We start from the raw sequence: 17706 nt of genomic DNA, 5'->3' as shown, positions 1-17706 counted from the left end.
CTGTTTGAAGAATGAATTGTATTCATTTTACATTTCTACACTGACAAGTTATACAGAAACACGTTTTTCAACAGTGTACTGATCGCTTACTTTAAAAAAACAGTGCATTTAATTTGCTGAAGAGTAAACTTCTGCATGTAACTGCCCTGACTAGGAAACACTCATTTGGTTGTTTGATTCGTTGGATACCACGCTGCAGCCGATTATAAAATCTTAAGTTTGTTTTGCCCACTAGTTCAAGTATCATGCAGATGCAGCTAAAAAAAACAAAAAGGGGGCCTAAAATACGACAGGTTAGGTGTTCCTTTCTCAGTAGATGCCGGTGGACGAACCGGTGAAACGGAGCCGAGCACCAGAGACGCTTGTTGCCTTCTACGCCTGCCAAACACTCTCCATTGTTCCGTGGCATCTGTGGCGCATACTGTATCTTGTGTTATATTTAGTTTTTACATTCGCCGGTGCCAAAGTAATAGCTCATGGGCGAAACCACAGTAGCGCTGCCAGGGTCCTTTCCTCTCTGTTCTCCTCCATCGTCCTCGGCGTTTACGACAAAGCGGCGTGGAAGTTACATCATGTGTGCTTCCCGCAACAACAAAAAAAACTCGGGTGGGCCATCTCACAGTAATCTCGCTCAAGAGGGAATAGCCATTTGTGTGTTTCTGCATGGAGGCTTGCTGGCAGACGCCCATCTCTCCCTGTTTTCCTTTTGACAAACACCTACAGTTTTGTTCCTCTCATCTCAGCCGAGCGCGTCTCATGCGGCTGCGAAAGGTGATTACAGTAAATATGAGCTCAGGATGACACTCATCAGTGACCCGAGATTGGAATACCGTTGTACTTTTTTTTTTTTCTTGTTTGCTGACTTGTATTCCCAACTTCATTCCCCCGGCTTTAGGCAGACGCTGCTCCCATGCTGGCACAGCACTAATACGAAGCAAAGGAGAAGGCTGCAGCAGCGCGAGAGGGTAAAAAGTAGTAGTCAAAGTCAGGCTACGCTCACTGATGTGATGAGCCTACTGACAGACTCAAATTTCCCAGAAGGCCCTTGGCGCCAAACACACACACACACTTTGCTTTTTTTTTTTTTTCATTTGGAAAAATTTCAGTCTCATTCTAAAACAGGAAGCGCAGCGTTTAAAAGGTGTGACTCTTGCACTGGCATGAAAGTCCAACTCCAAATTAAACTCAGCTGATTTCAAAGTAATTATGAAATTATCTTGGCTCCGCGCCGCACAGGCAGAGCCGGGGAGAGGGAGAGATCAGTCGCCGTGTCTCTGCAACTCCATTACCTGGGCGGAATTTAATTAATTGCATGTGACAGTAGGAGAGTAAAGGTGAATGGATGTGTCCCCCATCTACATCATCTCCAAACTCATTTAATAAAGCAGCCTGCAAAAAAAAAAAAAAAAAGCCCCGGTCCGATGACAAAATTATTTCTCTCCAATAGTTGCGAGCAGCTTCGACGCTATTAAAAATGCCTGATTGTGTTATTGTGACAGGACAGCGGAGGGAGACGCGTGAGGCGAAGGTACCGTGAAAATACAAGCAGCTGTTGGTGTCGCGTTTGAAACCCGACGTTGCTCGCAAGGGACTGACTGTCCTAAACATGCGCCCACACCATAGAAAAGATGGACGTAGCAACCGGCCCTGAAAAATGAGGCCAACCCGGAAGTGTCAAAAACCTGCAACATCACTACGTCCGCTAGCTGCTGGCTCCAAAACGCCCTGATCACGAAATACCGCAATCCTACAGCTCAGGATTTTTTTCTTATTAGTTTTCATGGCCAAATCCAGAGATCAGGTGGCCAATCTGAAAATAAATCAATACTGAATTTTCAAAAAATCGTCAACATTTTGCGGGGCAAGGGGCGTGGCTGGCTTGATTGACAGTCGGCAGCGACGATGGAGATGAAGCGAGCAGAAGGCGGTAAATGTGGGCGGGCAGAGAGGGCCCACCTCTCAATCCGTCTGACCAATCGCTGCTCCTATGGCTCCACCCCCCTCACAAAAATCCAAGATGTCAACCAGGAAGTAGCAAAACCCTGGCTTCATTTTCTCAGTGAAGAAACCAACGGGTGACGTCACGGTAGCTACGTCCATCTTTATACAATCTTTGATTCACACCTTTTGATCACAAGGCTGTAAAGCATCACCCTTACATCACGCTGTATCCAAAACGTCTTGAAATGTTAGCAATCGAGACCATCTGGAAATGTTTATCGAGGAAACAAATCATGTCTCGTTTTCTCATAGACTTCTATGCAAGCCAGCTAATTTTTGCAACCAGAAGAGTCGCCCCCTGCTGGCCATTACAAGGTACTTCCTTACTTACTCTTTTCACACCCAGACACCACATCTATCTTTTAAATACAGTCTGTGGTTAATGTGTTATGTGTCACCCTCAGAAAGCTCAGACGAGAGGCATTATTACTAAGAGCTTTTATATTTGGGGGGGAAAAAAAAGATCTGAGTCAATTGTCTTTGCAGAGAGAAATAACACCGTTTTTATGTGTACATACGCCGTTATAATGTTGGCAAGTGTCGGCGTATTATTCCACTTATTATTTCTTCCCTCTCCGGCTCCGTCTACCAATTAGAATCAACCTACCATGTCCCGCTGACTACTTATCAACATGATCAGTGGCTGCGAGGCACAGCACTCGGAGGCACTCAAACTGCTTTAACCCGACTGTCGCAATTTGCTCCAACAAAATGCACTCCTTCCGAGAGTCGGCCTAATCTATCACACAGACGCGAGGCACATATATTTTCATTTACGAGGGCTCGGGATATTGTTAGCTCCTGATGTCCATCAAATTGATATCCGTCGACCGGCTTCGGAGGCGCAGAAGAGACACGCTCCTTTTTAAACTCCTGGATTTGCATGAGAATCGTCAGGTTTTTTCAACTTTTCGCCAGCATCACAGTAATCCGGCGAGACTTATCTGTACCTCCGTGGCTACTTTGCAAATAAGCGACTGCTAATTCGGCATATTTAATACGGTGCCGCTTTTGATTTGGTCTGAAAATGAAGATCCGCGGGCCGATGCAACGAGGTACACAGCGCAGTTTGCAGTGCTGCGACTTCGACTCAATGAGGATTTATTTAAGCAGAGAAACACTCATTCTAACAGACCCGGGCTTTGTGAATTAATAGGATTAAAAGAAAGAATCTTCCTCCGTAATCGGTTGGTCTCGTAACCATTTTCACATATTTGAACATCTGTTGGTGTGTGTGAGGAGACTGATGATCTATTACCTGGAACAAAGCTTCCCTGGACAACGTCCTTATACGCCCACCAACCGTCATCAAGCTTGGATGTAATAGGCTGACCTGGAGGGAGGAAGAGAGGAAAAGAAATAGGGGGAAAGAAGGCATTTAATAAGTGAAATATGTCTTCTTTTTCTTTCTCTTTACATGTTCCTTGGCAGCGTATAGAATTCTCTTTGACCGTGAAGTTCCCATCTAAGTGCAGCGGCGAAGAAAATGAAGATAATGATAAAAGAAAAAAAAAATTGTAATGAGGTGATGCGCGTACCAGACAGCTCCAAAATGTTCCTTTCAATGAAGGGAGATTTTTTTTTTATTTCTCAAAAATAAAAGCTGGGTTCTTGGAGCATTGTAAAGAAAGCGAGGGCGTCGCCAGGAGTGTTTGCTTGCAAAGTGGCACTTAAAGCCAAACGGGAGCCGTGATGTGACAAATTAATGTTTATCTCAAACAAAAATAAATAAAGCACAGGTTGCTGGCGGTTATATTTGCAACGGAAATACACGCTTCCTGAAGGAAACGCAGCCGCGATCTGATTATGTTTTCTGGTAATAAAATGGCGTACATGTGATGGAATTCGGCAGCTATGTTTGGGAGATCGATTTAGGAAACTGCTGCTAAAAGTCACACCGTCCAGGATGTTTTCCAGGATATAGCCACGGCCGGCACTGTTAGGGAGGTTGCCTAATCATTACAAATTACCCGCCTCCCTATACCTCCAAGGTTACCTAAATTAAGTCATTAGATGTGCTCGAATTCACCCCCTTTGCTTACTCATTCACTTCTCTCCACAGACTCAGTCGTGTCCTTACTCGTGGATTAAAGTAAAAAAATGGACTCTTGTATTATTTTTATTTTTGAGCTACTGTAATATTTACACTTGAGAAAAAATCAATTCAGACTCTCAGACAAATCAATCCCGGTTTGGCGTATGATCTGCAGTTCAGAGGAATCCACGCAGCGTCATTTACATATACAGCAGCGATGTCCAAACTTTCCTCCTGCGCCCGAGCGAAGCCTGATTGGTTGTGATGCAATTAGGACACACTATGTTTGCATTTTTTTTTGGAGGTGTAAGTTATTTTGTAAACAGAAGACAGCGTGCCCGACGAAGCAGTGAGCTGAACAACATTCTGAGAAGAAGGAAAAAAAGGGGGCTGTAATGAATTCTTCTTATCAGAGTCTGTGCAGACTGTGAATGTAGATAGCTGCTGTTTATGCTAGTTGAAGTTAACCATGTGAGCTCTGTGTGCCGCGTTAACCGATTTAGCAGAAGCCACAGACGATGCAAACGTTCTCCGCCGTATTGGAGCTATATTCCTGGTTTCTTTTTAAATTGCTTCACTTTGCACATTAATAAATTTGATCACCAATTAAGCTTGATTTACAGTACGGTGCATTCGTTCCTGCCAAAGCTCTCATTATTGCAACAGCTATTTCGGTCTTCAACGTTTGAAGGTAGCAATTTACTGGCAGTATGTTCTCGGAGTTATTATGTTTATCCACAAACGTTGCAGCTTAACAGGAGGCCATTCCGATGTTCCCTTCCTTAATTTCAGTCACCGCCGCCGCAGTGTGCAGCAAATAACTCTCCGTAATCATGTTAATGTCTCTCTCCCGAGTAAAGAAGTTGAGCATCATTCGGTGACTGTGTGGTCTCAGATAGGAGCTCAGCGGCGGGTTGATACCAATTATCCAGCCAGTCTTATGGGGTGAAAACTCAACAAGCATTAAAGCGGCGGAGTTACGGATCAGCGGTGAAACATTTAGAGGAAAATTAGAGCAAAAAAAACAGAATGCAGGCTTTTGTAAGTTGGCTGGTTAGTAGTTAGTTTTAGCAAGTGTGCAGGCTTTGTATGCCGGAAACAATACGCACAATTTACCATGTGATGAATCAAATCAGTTCAATTGCAATTCAGTTTTTAGATCATGATGGTACCCCAAAAGGCCGTCATGTGATCTTTTGACTACACTGCCCGCCCCCTAGCATAACGTTAAATTAGCTGTTGCTTTGCTTTTGTTGATCAGTGGTATAAACAGTTTTGTTTTTTTAATAATGGTTTTGAGACATTTTAAGTTTTAAACAAGCAGCTAGTAGCTAACTTTGGTTAACTTGGTGCCAAAACTCCAGTCTGTCCAATAAAAACACGAGAAAAAAAAACCCTTCATGAAACTCCCAGTTAGATATCAAACATGTCGACCCTGTTATAAGTAGAGTTGGGCTGTGATTTGCGCTATTCAAAGCTGAATTACAAAATGGCATTACTTTAAGGTCATGCAGTTAAACAAAAAAAAAATCTTCCACATGCATCCTTTAAAGCTCATATCACAAACAGCAGATCAGCACTTAATTGTTGGGGGGTGAAAATTACAATGAAGCTCGCTAACTGTTTAAAATTCTGTCGGGGGGTTGTCAGAGGCTGAATTCAAGGCAGTTCTCTTGAAAAATGGTCAGTAAACAGGCTTACAGCTCAGCATCATGCAGGCAGTCTGAACCGAGGCAGGAAAAGGGAGCAGGAACAAACAGAGAACTCTGACAGCAGCTGCTGCTCTGTGGGGCTAATTGAGGGAACAAGGGGCAGGTGTGCAGGGAGGGCGGGGTCAGCTGACAGGAAGTGGACAGGAAGCCCTGAGGACACCTGGTGGACACACGGGGAAGGACGAGGCCTCGGGTGTTGGGAGGCAGGCGTCAGGGGAGCAGAGGGTCAGTGAGGCTGAAAGGAGGTGGATGTCACCATGAGCGCACCACAAATGATTGGTCATAAGCAAAAGCATGTGACAAACCCTTCTTGCTACCACATCTGCAGCAGATGAGAAGTTCAACCAGCATGTGTGCTAACATTAAAGAGCAACCTGCCTGTGGAGTTTTTTTCCTACATTTTTATCTTAATATTTCTTGGAAAGGCTTGTTTGAAAGGTTAGTGCGTGATTTTATGTATTTTTGTGAACATAAAGACAGAATTTCAGAGGAAAAAGACCTTTTGAGCACAGCTCTTTTGAGTATTTTTGGTAGAAGGTGGTGATTTAAAAAGTTGCTCTTTCTTGCCAATTACCATACATTTCACGATTTTTCATCACGCTGAATTACTGAACTCAAGCATGTCAGGACATCAGCTCTACACTTCTACCCAACAACCAAGCCGGATTTCATGCCTTGGTGCGTTTTGTGCAGGTGAAGAGACTTTACTGCTGCATCAGTACAAAAACAACCCTCTGTGGCGCACGTTTCCGGCGGGAGGATTATGTTTCTGGAAAAAAAAAAAACAATGGAGTTCAGGTGGGATGTCTAAGCCAGGACCATGAGGGACTGATAGCTGGTGCGGTTCTTTCGGTGCACACAGCTGCGCCGGTTGAGATTCTACTCAACAAAAACCCTCGTGGTCCGCTCGGCCCCATGTGACGTCTAGTCCACAAGTGCAGCTACACCAGGAGGCTGCATGTCCAGAGCACTACATCAGTATTAAACAGACAATACTAGTTTGGTTATATCACCTAATATATGACTTCGCAGTACTCTTATATAACACAACGCTAGCTGTCATTGCGGTCACTCACCAAGACACCTGCCCTGTTCCCCACCGCTTCTCCTCACACCGCTAATTAATTTCTCACTGATGGCCATTATTTCTCCTTGTCATTGCCCGTTCCTGGTCTCTTTGACACCCTGCAGGTTCATAATTATGAAGCTGTGATCCATCACAGGAGTATTAATATACATTTTGAATCTCTTTCGTGTCAAAACTGCTGTAAAGGGGCTTTGCTTCTTATTGATAACTTGATCTACCTGGACTGCTCTCCCTCGTCTCTCGTTTTTCAAGCTCTGGTTTTTTTGTGGAGAGACTAATGACCCTGAATGTTACTGTAACACATATGTAGACATGTCAGATCCAGTTTCGCTTGGGTTTCCATCCTACTGGTTGCTCTTTGAGGGAAATTTGATCTTCCTATAAAATGTACTGCAAACACTTGAAGCATAAAATGTGTTTCTGTTTGTGTGCATGCATATATAAGCTAAAAGCTAGACCGTTGTTAGCGATTACAGCTGGTGCAATACATCTGTTTTGTCTATTAATTTTATTTAAACCTTTACACATGCCACCTGGGTTTTAGTATCGGGTTTAGTCTGTGTCTACGGCTGCCATCCTGGAGAGGCTTCCTCTGAAAACATGGTTGTTTTTTCTCATCAAACCTCAGCAGTTAATAAACTTTAAATAAGAAAATGTTTTAAAAAGTCAAACAGTCCAAGAACTTCAATGATGTCAGTGGTAAATACAAGTTACTGTTCCGTTTGATCAGCTGCTGCTGGTTTCTACTCCAAATTGGTCTGTTGACGATTTCCCACAAAACTGCATGAACTTGTGATGAAGTTTTCAGCGCAGGGCCAAATGAAGACTCGCTCATGTGTGATGCATGCTGTGATTCCCTGCGGGGCGTCTCCAGCCTCCCGTGGTACCCATTTTACTTTGCACTTTGTCTCCTGTGTGTTTCTGGCCTCAGGCTGCCACTAACTGGGCTGTAGCTCCGCTACCTTCCAACCCTTCAGGTTGGCACCAACCTGCCTGGCAGCAGCAGCAGCAGCAGCAGCACAATTAAAACAGAGCCGCCGGGAAGTGACAGGTACATATGTGTGGTGGAGTTTGTGTTGCACCATTTCAGAAGCAGACATGTTACCAGTAAGAACAAGACTGCAGTTGACCACTGAGCTGAATCAAAAGGCTTCCAGTCTATCACAAGAACAACTCACATTCTTCACCTGTTAGCAGCCCATTAAATGGCCTGTTATCATTACTTATCTTTATCAACTCTACTGACCTGCTTATCTCCACACTGACAGAGGATAAACTCCACATTATAATGACTCCTCAGATCTGAAAACACCCAACATGAGAGAAGCACCTTTGCTGATTTTGGCAGGCGATGATATTTTGTTGTAATACCTTCATTATCTCACTCGCCACACACTGTAAATAAAAGCTTCGACGTTATCACATCAACATCAGCATGTACTGCACGCTTCAATTAGCCACGTTTTTTTTTTTTTTTAGCTAGAGCTCTGTCGGTTAAGCCAGGAAGATACTGACTTGGCATGTTTTAAAGACCAAATGGATGATTTTCTGCCAGTTTGGTTGTCATTTCAAGTTCAGTCAGATGCCTGATTAACTCCTATCCAATCAACAATCTGGCTCACCAATGATTGGACATCTGGCGTGTCAGAAACTTGGTGCGAAGTGGCTCAAAGTAAAACAGGGTTGCTCTTCGTCAGCCATCTTCACCAAAGTCCCTCTGCGAGGAGCAAAGCACGCCGCCACGTGAAGCCGTATATGTTTTCTGGGAAAATCCTCCTGATGACGTCATCCGGCGTCGTGGATGACATCATCGCTGTGCATTTTGGTTGGGTGTAACAGAATCATGAGGTGTTTGGAAATTGAAAAATGTGCACCAGGAGAGGAGGGTGTGATGAAAAACTGACGTGCAGTTGCATTATGGGAATCGTAGGCTGCGGTTTCTTTGGAACTTTCCAGGTAATCGTTGAGCTGTCACAGCCTGTAATGCTTCAATCTTCACTTCTTTTTTCTTCATCGTTTCGCTCCGTAGTTTGTCACCATGATGGAAGTGAAACCCTAAATCACTGCAGTGCCCCTTTAAGACTGATACCGCAGCCACACAAGTGACAGCAGCCTTTTTGAAACATCTGACACTGAGCTATCCCGTCGGTGCAAAGGTTAAAATGCATATGAATGAGGTTAAGGTTACTTTATTGTCTCCCGCAGGAGAAGATTGCTTTGGATTGAGAGAACTGCTGCATTATTGGATAATAAAACAGAGAAACACACACAACTCCAGCATGTTTTCTGTCTGTATCTGCACTGTCTTAATGAATTCTAATGGTTTCAGAGATTCCCTCCTTATTATTGGAGCGTGGTGACTCAGTTAGCGAGAGATGAGAGTGTGCTTCTCTTCTCATATCTGCATATCAGTATGAAAATATCACCATCAGCAGTCTAAACTCTCACGTTTTTGTTAAGGAGCTGAGGTTGGCAGCTTCGGCGGCGATGAGTAGGAAGTCGCTGTGGGAATCTTGGCTAAATGGACGGTTGCCTCACTGACAGGGCCGGTGCCGTATGAGCTCTTTGACACACTGACAGTGATATTCATGAACTATTTAGATTCAGCGTGACTACGACTGGCGCACTGTATGTACTGTGGGATACTACTACTATAATATGCTGCGTGTGATCAAAGTGCTGTGTGTTCTGATGTGGGAGTTCTGAAGCAGGCTGTTTCAGTGGTCTCACTCTCATCAGCGACTGATGTGTTACAGTATGTCTCTATGCAAAGAGCCTGTTGACTCATGAATACTGTAAAGAACACACAAACCAGTAGGCAGTGATTCATCTGACTGACAGGTAAATATGCTGCTTTTATCAGCGTCCCAAATGACAACTATGGAAGTCATTAGAATAATTACACAATAAATCTGCAGCTTCTACAACAATTCTACTGAGACATTTCCATAAGCTAGATTTTATTTGCCCCCCCTGATATTTCTGTGATGTTTCCAAGGATGAGAGTTCCCTTTGCCTCCTTACCTGATGAAGTGCAGATGATATATGTTTGCACAATCAGAGATATATCCCAAACGACATGCATCCTTCGTTTAAATGATGCTCATTTTCTGCAGCTGTTGCGGGGTCGCACTTGGACACGACACGGCCAAACTTTGAGCATTTTTACCCCCCTCCTCTTCTTCGGTTATCCCCGTCCCTCTCCTCCCGTGGAGCGCTGAGGTGGTTTGAAGCCTCGCAGGAGAGAGATCCGTTCTCACAGCGTCGTCCTGCTTCCCTTCCCGGTTTGGTGCTCACACAACATTTCTGTCTTCTTTCTTGTTCTTTTTCCTATTCTACCACAGTTTGTCTCACATGTATCTCTCAGTGTATCCACCCTGAAGAAATCTCAGCTGTGAAATCCGCTCATGATGCATGATCTTCTTGTCTTGTTCTCTTTGGAGCGGGTGGATGTTTGCGGCGCGCTGCTCGTCTGCAGCGGATCAGGCAACTTCACTGACGACGCAAAGCGCGCCGAGAGCGCACGGACTGACAGAGAGAAACAACATTCGTGATATAATGTGATGTCAGAACTGTTTCTTTTGAGCAACAACAACAACAAAAAAATAGGAAAACGTGCTTTTTAGTTTAACTGAAGACAAGATCAGCAAGGAAAAACCTGCAGTTCATATTATTTGCAAACCAATCAAAGTGCGTAAAAAGTCACATTTGGGTTATGGAAAGTTAAACCGAGTGGGAGTTTGTGCATCAACTAAATGCACACTATCAAATTTAACTGTTTTATTCATATCTAACATTTCAAAAACAGAGAGAGAGAGAGAGGAAAAAATGGCATTCTGGCTGTGTGAAGCAGACACATGAAAGAAATCACCCATCACAGTGACACATTTTTGTTTCCAAAAATACAATGACACAGTCGCAAAGTAACCAACTGTGGCTGCAGATTGTTGTATGCAGATGGCCTTGGTGAACGCCTGGTTGTACTGACCTACATAAACACGCTGTGACTCTCTGCAGTGGAGGCTGTGCGGCCTCTGGCGTTGGCTTTGGGTTACTATCTATAATTCAAAGCTGAAGGGGCGTTCCACAAAGACTGGTCGTGACATTGCGTGGAAATAATGTGACACCCTGGCAAAAAAAAATAATATTAGGATTGTGGGGGATGTGTATGAACAGTGAACACACCCACTCAATTAATAGATTTTACTGTTTTCATTTATTTACGGTGCCTATGAAAAGCATTCACACCTTCTCGAGATTATTTCTTTCATTGCCTTTCTGCAGCCCATGTAATTTGGCTTTTCTGGCAAGATTTTGGAGAAAAATTACAATTCAAAGTTAAAACAGATTTCTGCAAAGTAATGTGAAGTATTAAATAAAAATAATAAATGTAAAATAAGTGATTGCATAACTATTCACCCCTTTTAAAGTCACCGAGTTCAAAAAAGGTGTAGCCAATTAGCGCTATAAGTCATATAATTAGTGAAATGGAGATCAGTACATGTGACAAGTGTCTGTAGTGTAAAAACACCTGGATCTGGAAGGTCCAGTCACTGGTGAATCAGTACTCCTGGCTCTAACTACCCCATAAAGACAAAAAATATATATAAAAATCAGGGTTACTGAAAAAGCATAAGTCAGGGGAGGGGTTAAAGAAACTTTCCAGGTCACTGATTATCCCTACAGTTTAATTTGTCATTAAGAAATGTAAGGAAAATGGGATAATACTGCATAAAGCAGGCTGTACTCAAAAACAGTGACCAGGCAAGAAAGAGACTAGTGAGGGAGGCCACCAAGACACTTATGACTCCTCTAAAGGAGATGGAAGAGACATACAGCAACTATTGCCTGTTCTTCACCAGTCAAAGCTTTATGAGATACTGGCAAAGAGAAACCTGAAAAAAGTTCATATCAAATCACAGCTCGGTTCACCAGAAGGCATATAAGAGACTCTAAAGACACAGAAGAGGGTTCTTTGGTCTGATGAAAACAAAATTTTGCTTTCTCACCAGAGGACTCGACACCAAACACTGCACATCATGACAAACACACCATCCCCACAGTTAAGTATGGTGGTGGCAGCATCATGATGTGAAGCATGGGTGGTGGTGGTATCATGATGTGGTGATGGTGGACTTGAAAACATGCTGTTCACTCACCATGCAGCCTGACAGAGGTTGAGCAGTTTTGCAAAAAATAATGGGGTATCATTGCTGTGTCCAGATGTGCATGACTGATTTAGACCTATACACAACACAGCCTTAATGCAATAATTGCAGCCAAAGGTGCACCGACTGAATTGTGATTTGAAGAGCCTGAAAATGTGTGCTATTGTTTACTGTACTTTTTTTTTAGTTATTTAAAATCTGCTTTCTCTTTGACGTGGAATCTTTAATGTACAATCTTCTTCTCCCAAACAAAGGCCAAATTATATTGACCATGAATCAATGCTGAAAACCAATAAAAAGGGGAAAAACTTCCAAAGGGGGTTAATACTTTATAAGGGCACTGTATTTATTTTGACTATTTTCTGTACTGCAGAAAACTGAAGGCATCACATCCATGAAATAACACATTTGGAATTATATGGCCTATACCCATACTGACTGACTCCATTACTTTAAAGGAGCCCTTCCAGAGGGATGTTGAAATGTGCAGGGCTGATGGGAAATATGAGCCCTCTGAAATATATTCTGCTTCTGTGTGCTATGTCTCAACCCTGTATTTTAGGTACAAAATTGTGCCTAGCTGATGAGAAGTAAAAGACCCAGGCTGAAAAACTGTGTTTTGCCCTCTCTGATTGAAAGCTGGGGTGGTTGGGATGTATGGAGGCACAAAAACATACGGGTCCTGGGCTTTGTTGTAGGTTAAAGAAAGAGCTTGTTCACATGTGGAAAAACATGTTATTTTCAAGTCCCTATGTGCTTCTTTTGGCATCAAACCTGACTGCCAACTTTCCCGAAACATAAGAAACCATAAAACAGGTGATTATCACATTAATTGTTGCTGTTTTCTCATTATGTTAAGATAAAGAAATCTAGTTTCGTCCATAAAGCACATTTGCTGTTACAGTTTAGTTGTGTGGGACCATCGTTTGTAGGAGTCACGCTTGCATAGTTTGATGTGCAGCACACAACACACGGTTCACAGGTGTGAGGTTCATTCCAATGAGGCTGCACAAAGCCAGCTGCTGTGGTGGAAAATGGTGGACTTTGAGAACAGAGATCTCAGACGCATACCTGCTCCTGTTGCATCTTCTATCTGATGTGCGCCACAAGAATAGATTTCTTTTTTTTAAAAAACATAAACAAACTATTTCTGGTCAGTTAATGCATTTAAACGGGTTTCGAATATGTATGTTTAATGTGGTTCAAGGGAAAATGTCTGTATATGAGTGTGCATTTGTCTGTGCTGTAAGTGACTGATGCCTACAGTATCTCTTGCTCGCAGCTGTTTTGTTCTGAACGAAAAGCTTCTTCATAAGTTCATTAAATCCCTGCAGCCATCTGAAAGCAACAGGACAGGATAAACCGGCTTCATCACTGCCTCATTTTCAACAACAACAACAACAAAAAAAAAGTTTCATGTTTTATTCTTGAGCTGCAATGCAAACAAAAAGATTATGCTGTCACACATGATGCAACCATTTACAGCATAAAACAACAGAGGACGGCGACTGAGCCGGCGTCGGACTGATGTAATCAGATAAACTGCTTCAACAGACTACAGCAGAAGTGCCTGGAGAGGCAGATTCTTCTTTTTTTTTCTTGTCGTTGCACTGTTGTTATCATGCCTCATTGTCATTGGTTTAGTTGCTTCAGAGGTATGATGGGATGGATCTACTGATGTACTTTCCACTTTCTGCAGCTCTTTTGCAGTTTGCACTGCTGCACAGTGCATGAACCAAAAATAGCAAGGATTAAGGTTAGCGCTGGCCAAAAAAAAAAAACGGAGGCTGTCTCTTTTCTGATAGTATTTTTGCAGGTTAAATGCATTTTAAGTCTGATACATATACTGCTACCCTGATATGACACAAGCTTTCACATTCTCTCACTCTCTAATGGAACAATATGTAACTTTAAACAGATTTACAAACTTATTACCATTCACAAAAAAACTCGACTTGGCTGATGCTGATGCTCGATCTCACACATACTCTTGACCCTCATATGTGCTGAATAGTGAAGGACTTGCATGACTCAGCAGATTTGTTCACGTCGGACGTCAACAGCCGGTTAGCCTGATAATCTGATTTCAAACTAAAATGTCACACTGATTATACAGAGGTAGCATCATTTTAAAGGAAAGCCTTCATTGTGTTCTCAAGCTGCAGATGACTTCCGACTATAAATTGCTGCTAAACAGATTATGCAGCTTGGAAATTACTAAAATGTTTACGAGGGAATAATGTTTGTTTCTGTTGTTTCATTTCAACCCCGGCATGTTCGATGGGTTTCGAGTTCTTCCACCTCGAAGTGGGCAAATTACATCTGTATAGAGCTGGTGTTTGGGTACCGTCACTGTGAAATAGGCACATTGCATTGCTGGACATGGAGATTTACATTAATCAGAAGCACGATTTTTAGGCAGGGATGCTCAAAAAAGCAGATTGTTTTGACTCATATTGCAGTATGAGTTACAATTGTAGTCAACATGTGTTTGGTTTTTTCTTTTCCACTCAAAAGAATTCTAAAAATGAGGATTTTTGCTGCTACTAAACAATCATGCTCCCTAATGTCTGAGAAATCTCCACATCATAGCTCCTTGTGTCCTTTTTTTAATATATTTCAATGATTGTTCAGGCTAATTTCTAAAAACATGAAAGCCCTGAGTAAAGAGGTGTCTATATACCTTTGGCAGTTTAACATAAAGCTTTCATTCAAAGCAACAATTAGACATCAGAATGTCAACAGACGGGCTGTAAATACATGATGTGCATAAGTCATGTTCCTGCGATAGCGTGCGATGATGTAAAGCGAGGATAGCGTCTGGCTAAGGAAGCCACGGCTGAATCACAGTAAACCAGAAAAACAAGACTGAAGCTTCTGCTGGACCACAGACTTCCTAAAACAGGAAAGAAAAAGAGGACATGTTAGTTGTTTTTTTTGGATAAGTCAGTTATTCATCCATCAGCGGTCCACATCTCTCACTCAGTCTCACACACACTGACACACAGATATTACATAAAATCCTGTTACTGGATCTTTTGTTATCCATCACTCTCTTTTTTTTACAGACACACAGAGACACACAGTGAGCTCACAGATTACACGCCGCAAAGAGATGTGAGATTCAGCTTTGACCTACATTGACAGTGATGCGTGATGATCTCTGATTCCTTTATCTCTCCCTCTCTGTGTCTCACTTTACACCCCCTCTCCCACTCACACCCATCCTTACTTCTTGTTCTGTCGGCGGAGAGCAGCCTTCTGCATCTCACTCAGCAGCTTATCCTTGTTGTTCTTCATGTTGGCTTTCGCCGTCTCCAACACAAAGTCAATCTTCTCCTGGTTGTAGGGAAGCTGGAAGGTGGCGTACTCTTCCTTCCTTGCTTGGTACTCCTCGGCATCTGTAGAAAAACAGTGAAGAGCTGTTTAGACTCCGGTCACCTGCCACCTTATACTCTGAATCTTCGCATTAAGTTTCACTTTGCAGCACTGAGGAGGCTCCGCATGACTGCAGACTTCTGAAAGTCACCTCCTCGGTCTTGAGCTTCACAGTTATCCCATTTTAACACGATTGTATTATTCAAATCCAAACTAAGGCACATCTGCAACTCAGTCTGTTCAATGACTTAGAAAAGATGAATGGTGAGATTCCATCCATCATTATCATCCCAGCGTTCAAGCTAATAGATCATTCTCGCACCGTGAGTGGAGAAATGTAGCTATAAGGAGGTCAGAAATGGAAACATGCATGTGACTGGATCATTTATGGCAGATCCAGTGTCTTTAATGCATTACTCAGACAACTAATTTGGGATCAAGTAAAGTGATCAATACCAGTTCATGGACCTCAATAGATAGATAGACGTTTATTTGTCTCTGTAGGGAAACTGGTTTGCAGCAGAAAACACTCAAATGGCATTTCACTCTTAAACAACATCTCCACATTTCACACGTTATGGCCAGACCAGCTGGGTCTTATTTCCTGTCCATTTTTTATTTTTTTTTAATTGATGGCTTGTGGAATAAAGGACAGTTTGGACCTGTTTTTTTCTTTAACAAAGGAGGGCAATAACGCCTTGCAGATGGCAACAGTTTAAAGAAGGAGGCAAGTGGATGCCTCTCGCCAGAATAGTATCGGCCTTGTTCATAACCTGGTCTTTGTAAATACATTCTAGGCTGGGTAGTGCGGTTCCCAACAGTTTGCTGGCTGTTGTTACTGTCTTTCTTACAGACTTGCTTCCGAAGCTTTTCCAAACCAACAAATAATGCAGACAATTTCAATAAAAGCATAGTAAAACATGCGGGTCATTTTGCAGTTCACGTTAAAAGCTAGAAGTTAGAGGGAGGACGGAGTTCTCAACAAGGCTTCTTCTGATCTAAATTAACAGCTGGTATGTTGGTCCAGTTCTAATAGTGCCAGTTCTGGGAAACACTCTACAGATACTATAGAAAAGAAAGAACAGCACCCCGGAAAGTCTTATTTGTTGTCGTACCAGGGGCCCATTCACACCAGGGCCAACATGTGCTCCGTTTCTAGATAGTTACTTCTTGTTTTTGGGTCTTTGCATTTACACCTGGAATTACAATATATTCTTGCTATCTTGATTGTCTACACAATTGTGGCCATAGTTTGATCCATTTTCAGTACATAAATCAGGAAGGCATTGCTCTGGTTGTTCTATTTTTTTTTTCCCCATTGCTAAGCTAATGTTACCCCTGCTACCTGCTACCTGAGTTAGCAGGAAGAGGTGGGTTAGGTGAACTGGCAGGGTGCATCTTTCTCTTCATAATGCAGTCACCCTGTAAGTATCGAGGTTTATTTATCATTTCTGCGTCCACGGGTTTACAAAGGTCAGTGGGGGTCCACGGGAGGTAAAATGTCGTCATCTGCTAGCGTCCGCGAGGGTTCCGGTGGACAGCTCGGTGGATGTCTGTGCGAAGGCCAAAATTTGTGACCATGTGGACTGTATACACTGCAAGTACGCCAACAGCAAGACTGCCAGGAATACAAATGGTGCCTAAAATAGAAGCTTGGTATCAGGAAACGCTGTGTGAGGCAGTTCTCTCTTGTTTACGCTGTAACTGGAGTGACAGTGGTACAATGATCACCAAAGCTGTTTCAATTCATCTGTAGCGGACCGAGAATGTCGAATGCTAAATTTCATGGCCAATCCATACTGAAGTCATGGAGACATTTCACAAGATGGGCAAGTAAACCCTTATGGTGGTGCTGTAGAAAAGGGATTAATCCTCTGGGGCCCATGAATGTCTGTACAAAACTTCAAAGCAATTCATTCAATGGCTGTTGACATATTTTAGTCCGAACCGAAGAGATAAACCGGCCAACTCATGTTGCTAAAAAATGATGCTATGATATGTCAGAATTATACAAATATTGATCAGACAAGGTATAAAAGCGCCAAATCATCCTTGGTGTCCTATTTGAAGGCAATTTCTGCAAGTTGGAAGAACAACTAACTGGGCAACCTAACAGCTGAGTGGTTATGGTACGTATAGTGTAGATTGTGGGTAAAAGTCTCCCATTGCTTAGCTGTACACTTTCTCCTAAACTTCAGTTATCCATGTTACCATTTTCAAAATTCACCTCACTGTGGGAAACGACGACAATAACTTCCAAGTAGCAGCCTACCACACCTAAGATGTTTTTCTCATGGATCGTGTTGAAAGCATCTCTACAAACAA

At 42.7% G+C, this 17706-nt stretch overlaps 2 protein-coding genes across 2 annotated transcripts in view; both read right to left on the bottom strand.

Moving 5' to 3' along the window:
* LOC103369886 (carbonic anhydrase-related protein 10-like) overlaps positions 1-10085 on the bottom strand; it is a 143084-nt gene extending 132999 nt beyond the window's left edge. Inside the window, exons 1-2 of the mRNA XM_008298725.1 lie at positions 9860-10085; positions 3260-3334 (exon numbers count right to left, since the gene is read on the bottom strand). Coding sequence (XP_008296947.1) covers positions 3260-3334; positions 9860-9920 — 136 coding nt within the window. The 5' untranslated portion in view covers positions 9921-10085. The remainder of the gene's footprint in view (positions 1-3259; positions 3335-9859) is intronic.
* Positions 10086-13410: 3325 nt separating this feature from the next.
* Positions 13411-17706, bottom strand: part of LOC103369885 (cytosolic phospholipase A2 gamma) — a 17377-nt gene continuing 13081 nt past the window's right edge. The window contains exons 13-14 of the mRNA XM_008298724.1: positions 15236-15404; positions 13411-14899 (exon numbers count right to left, since the gene is read on the bottom strand). Coding sequence (XP_008296946.1) covers positions 14848-14899; positions 15236-15404 — 221 coding nt within the window. The 3' untranslated portion in view covers positions 13411-14847. The remainder of the gene's footprint in view (positions 14900-15235; positions 15405-17706) is intronic.

Source organism: Stegastes partitus, unplaced genomic scaffold (assembly GCF_000690725.1).
Source record: "Stegastes partitus isolate 25-593 unplaced genomic scaffold, Stegastes_partitus-1.0.2 Scaffold1345, whole genome shotgun sequence".
NCBI lineage: Eukaryota > Metazoa > Chordata > Actinopteri > Pomacentridae > Stegastes > Stegastes partitus.
The sequence above is the reverse complement of the archived record's forward strand: the minus strand, read 5'-3'. Positions and strand labels throughout refer to the sequence as shown.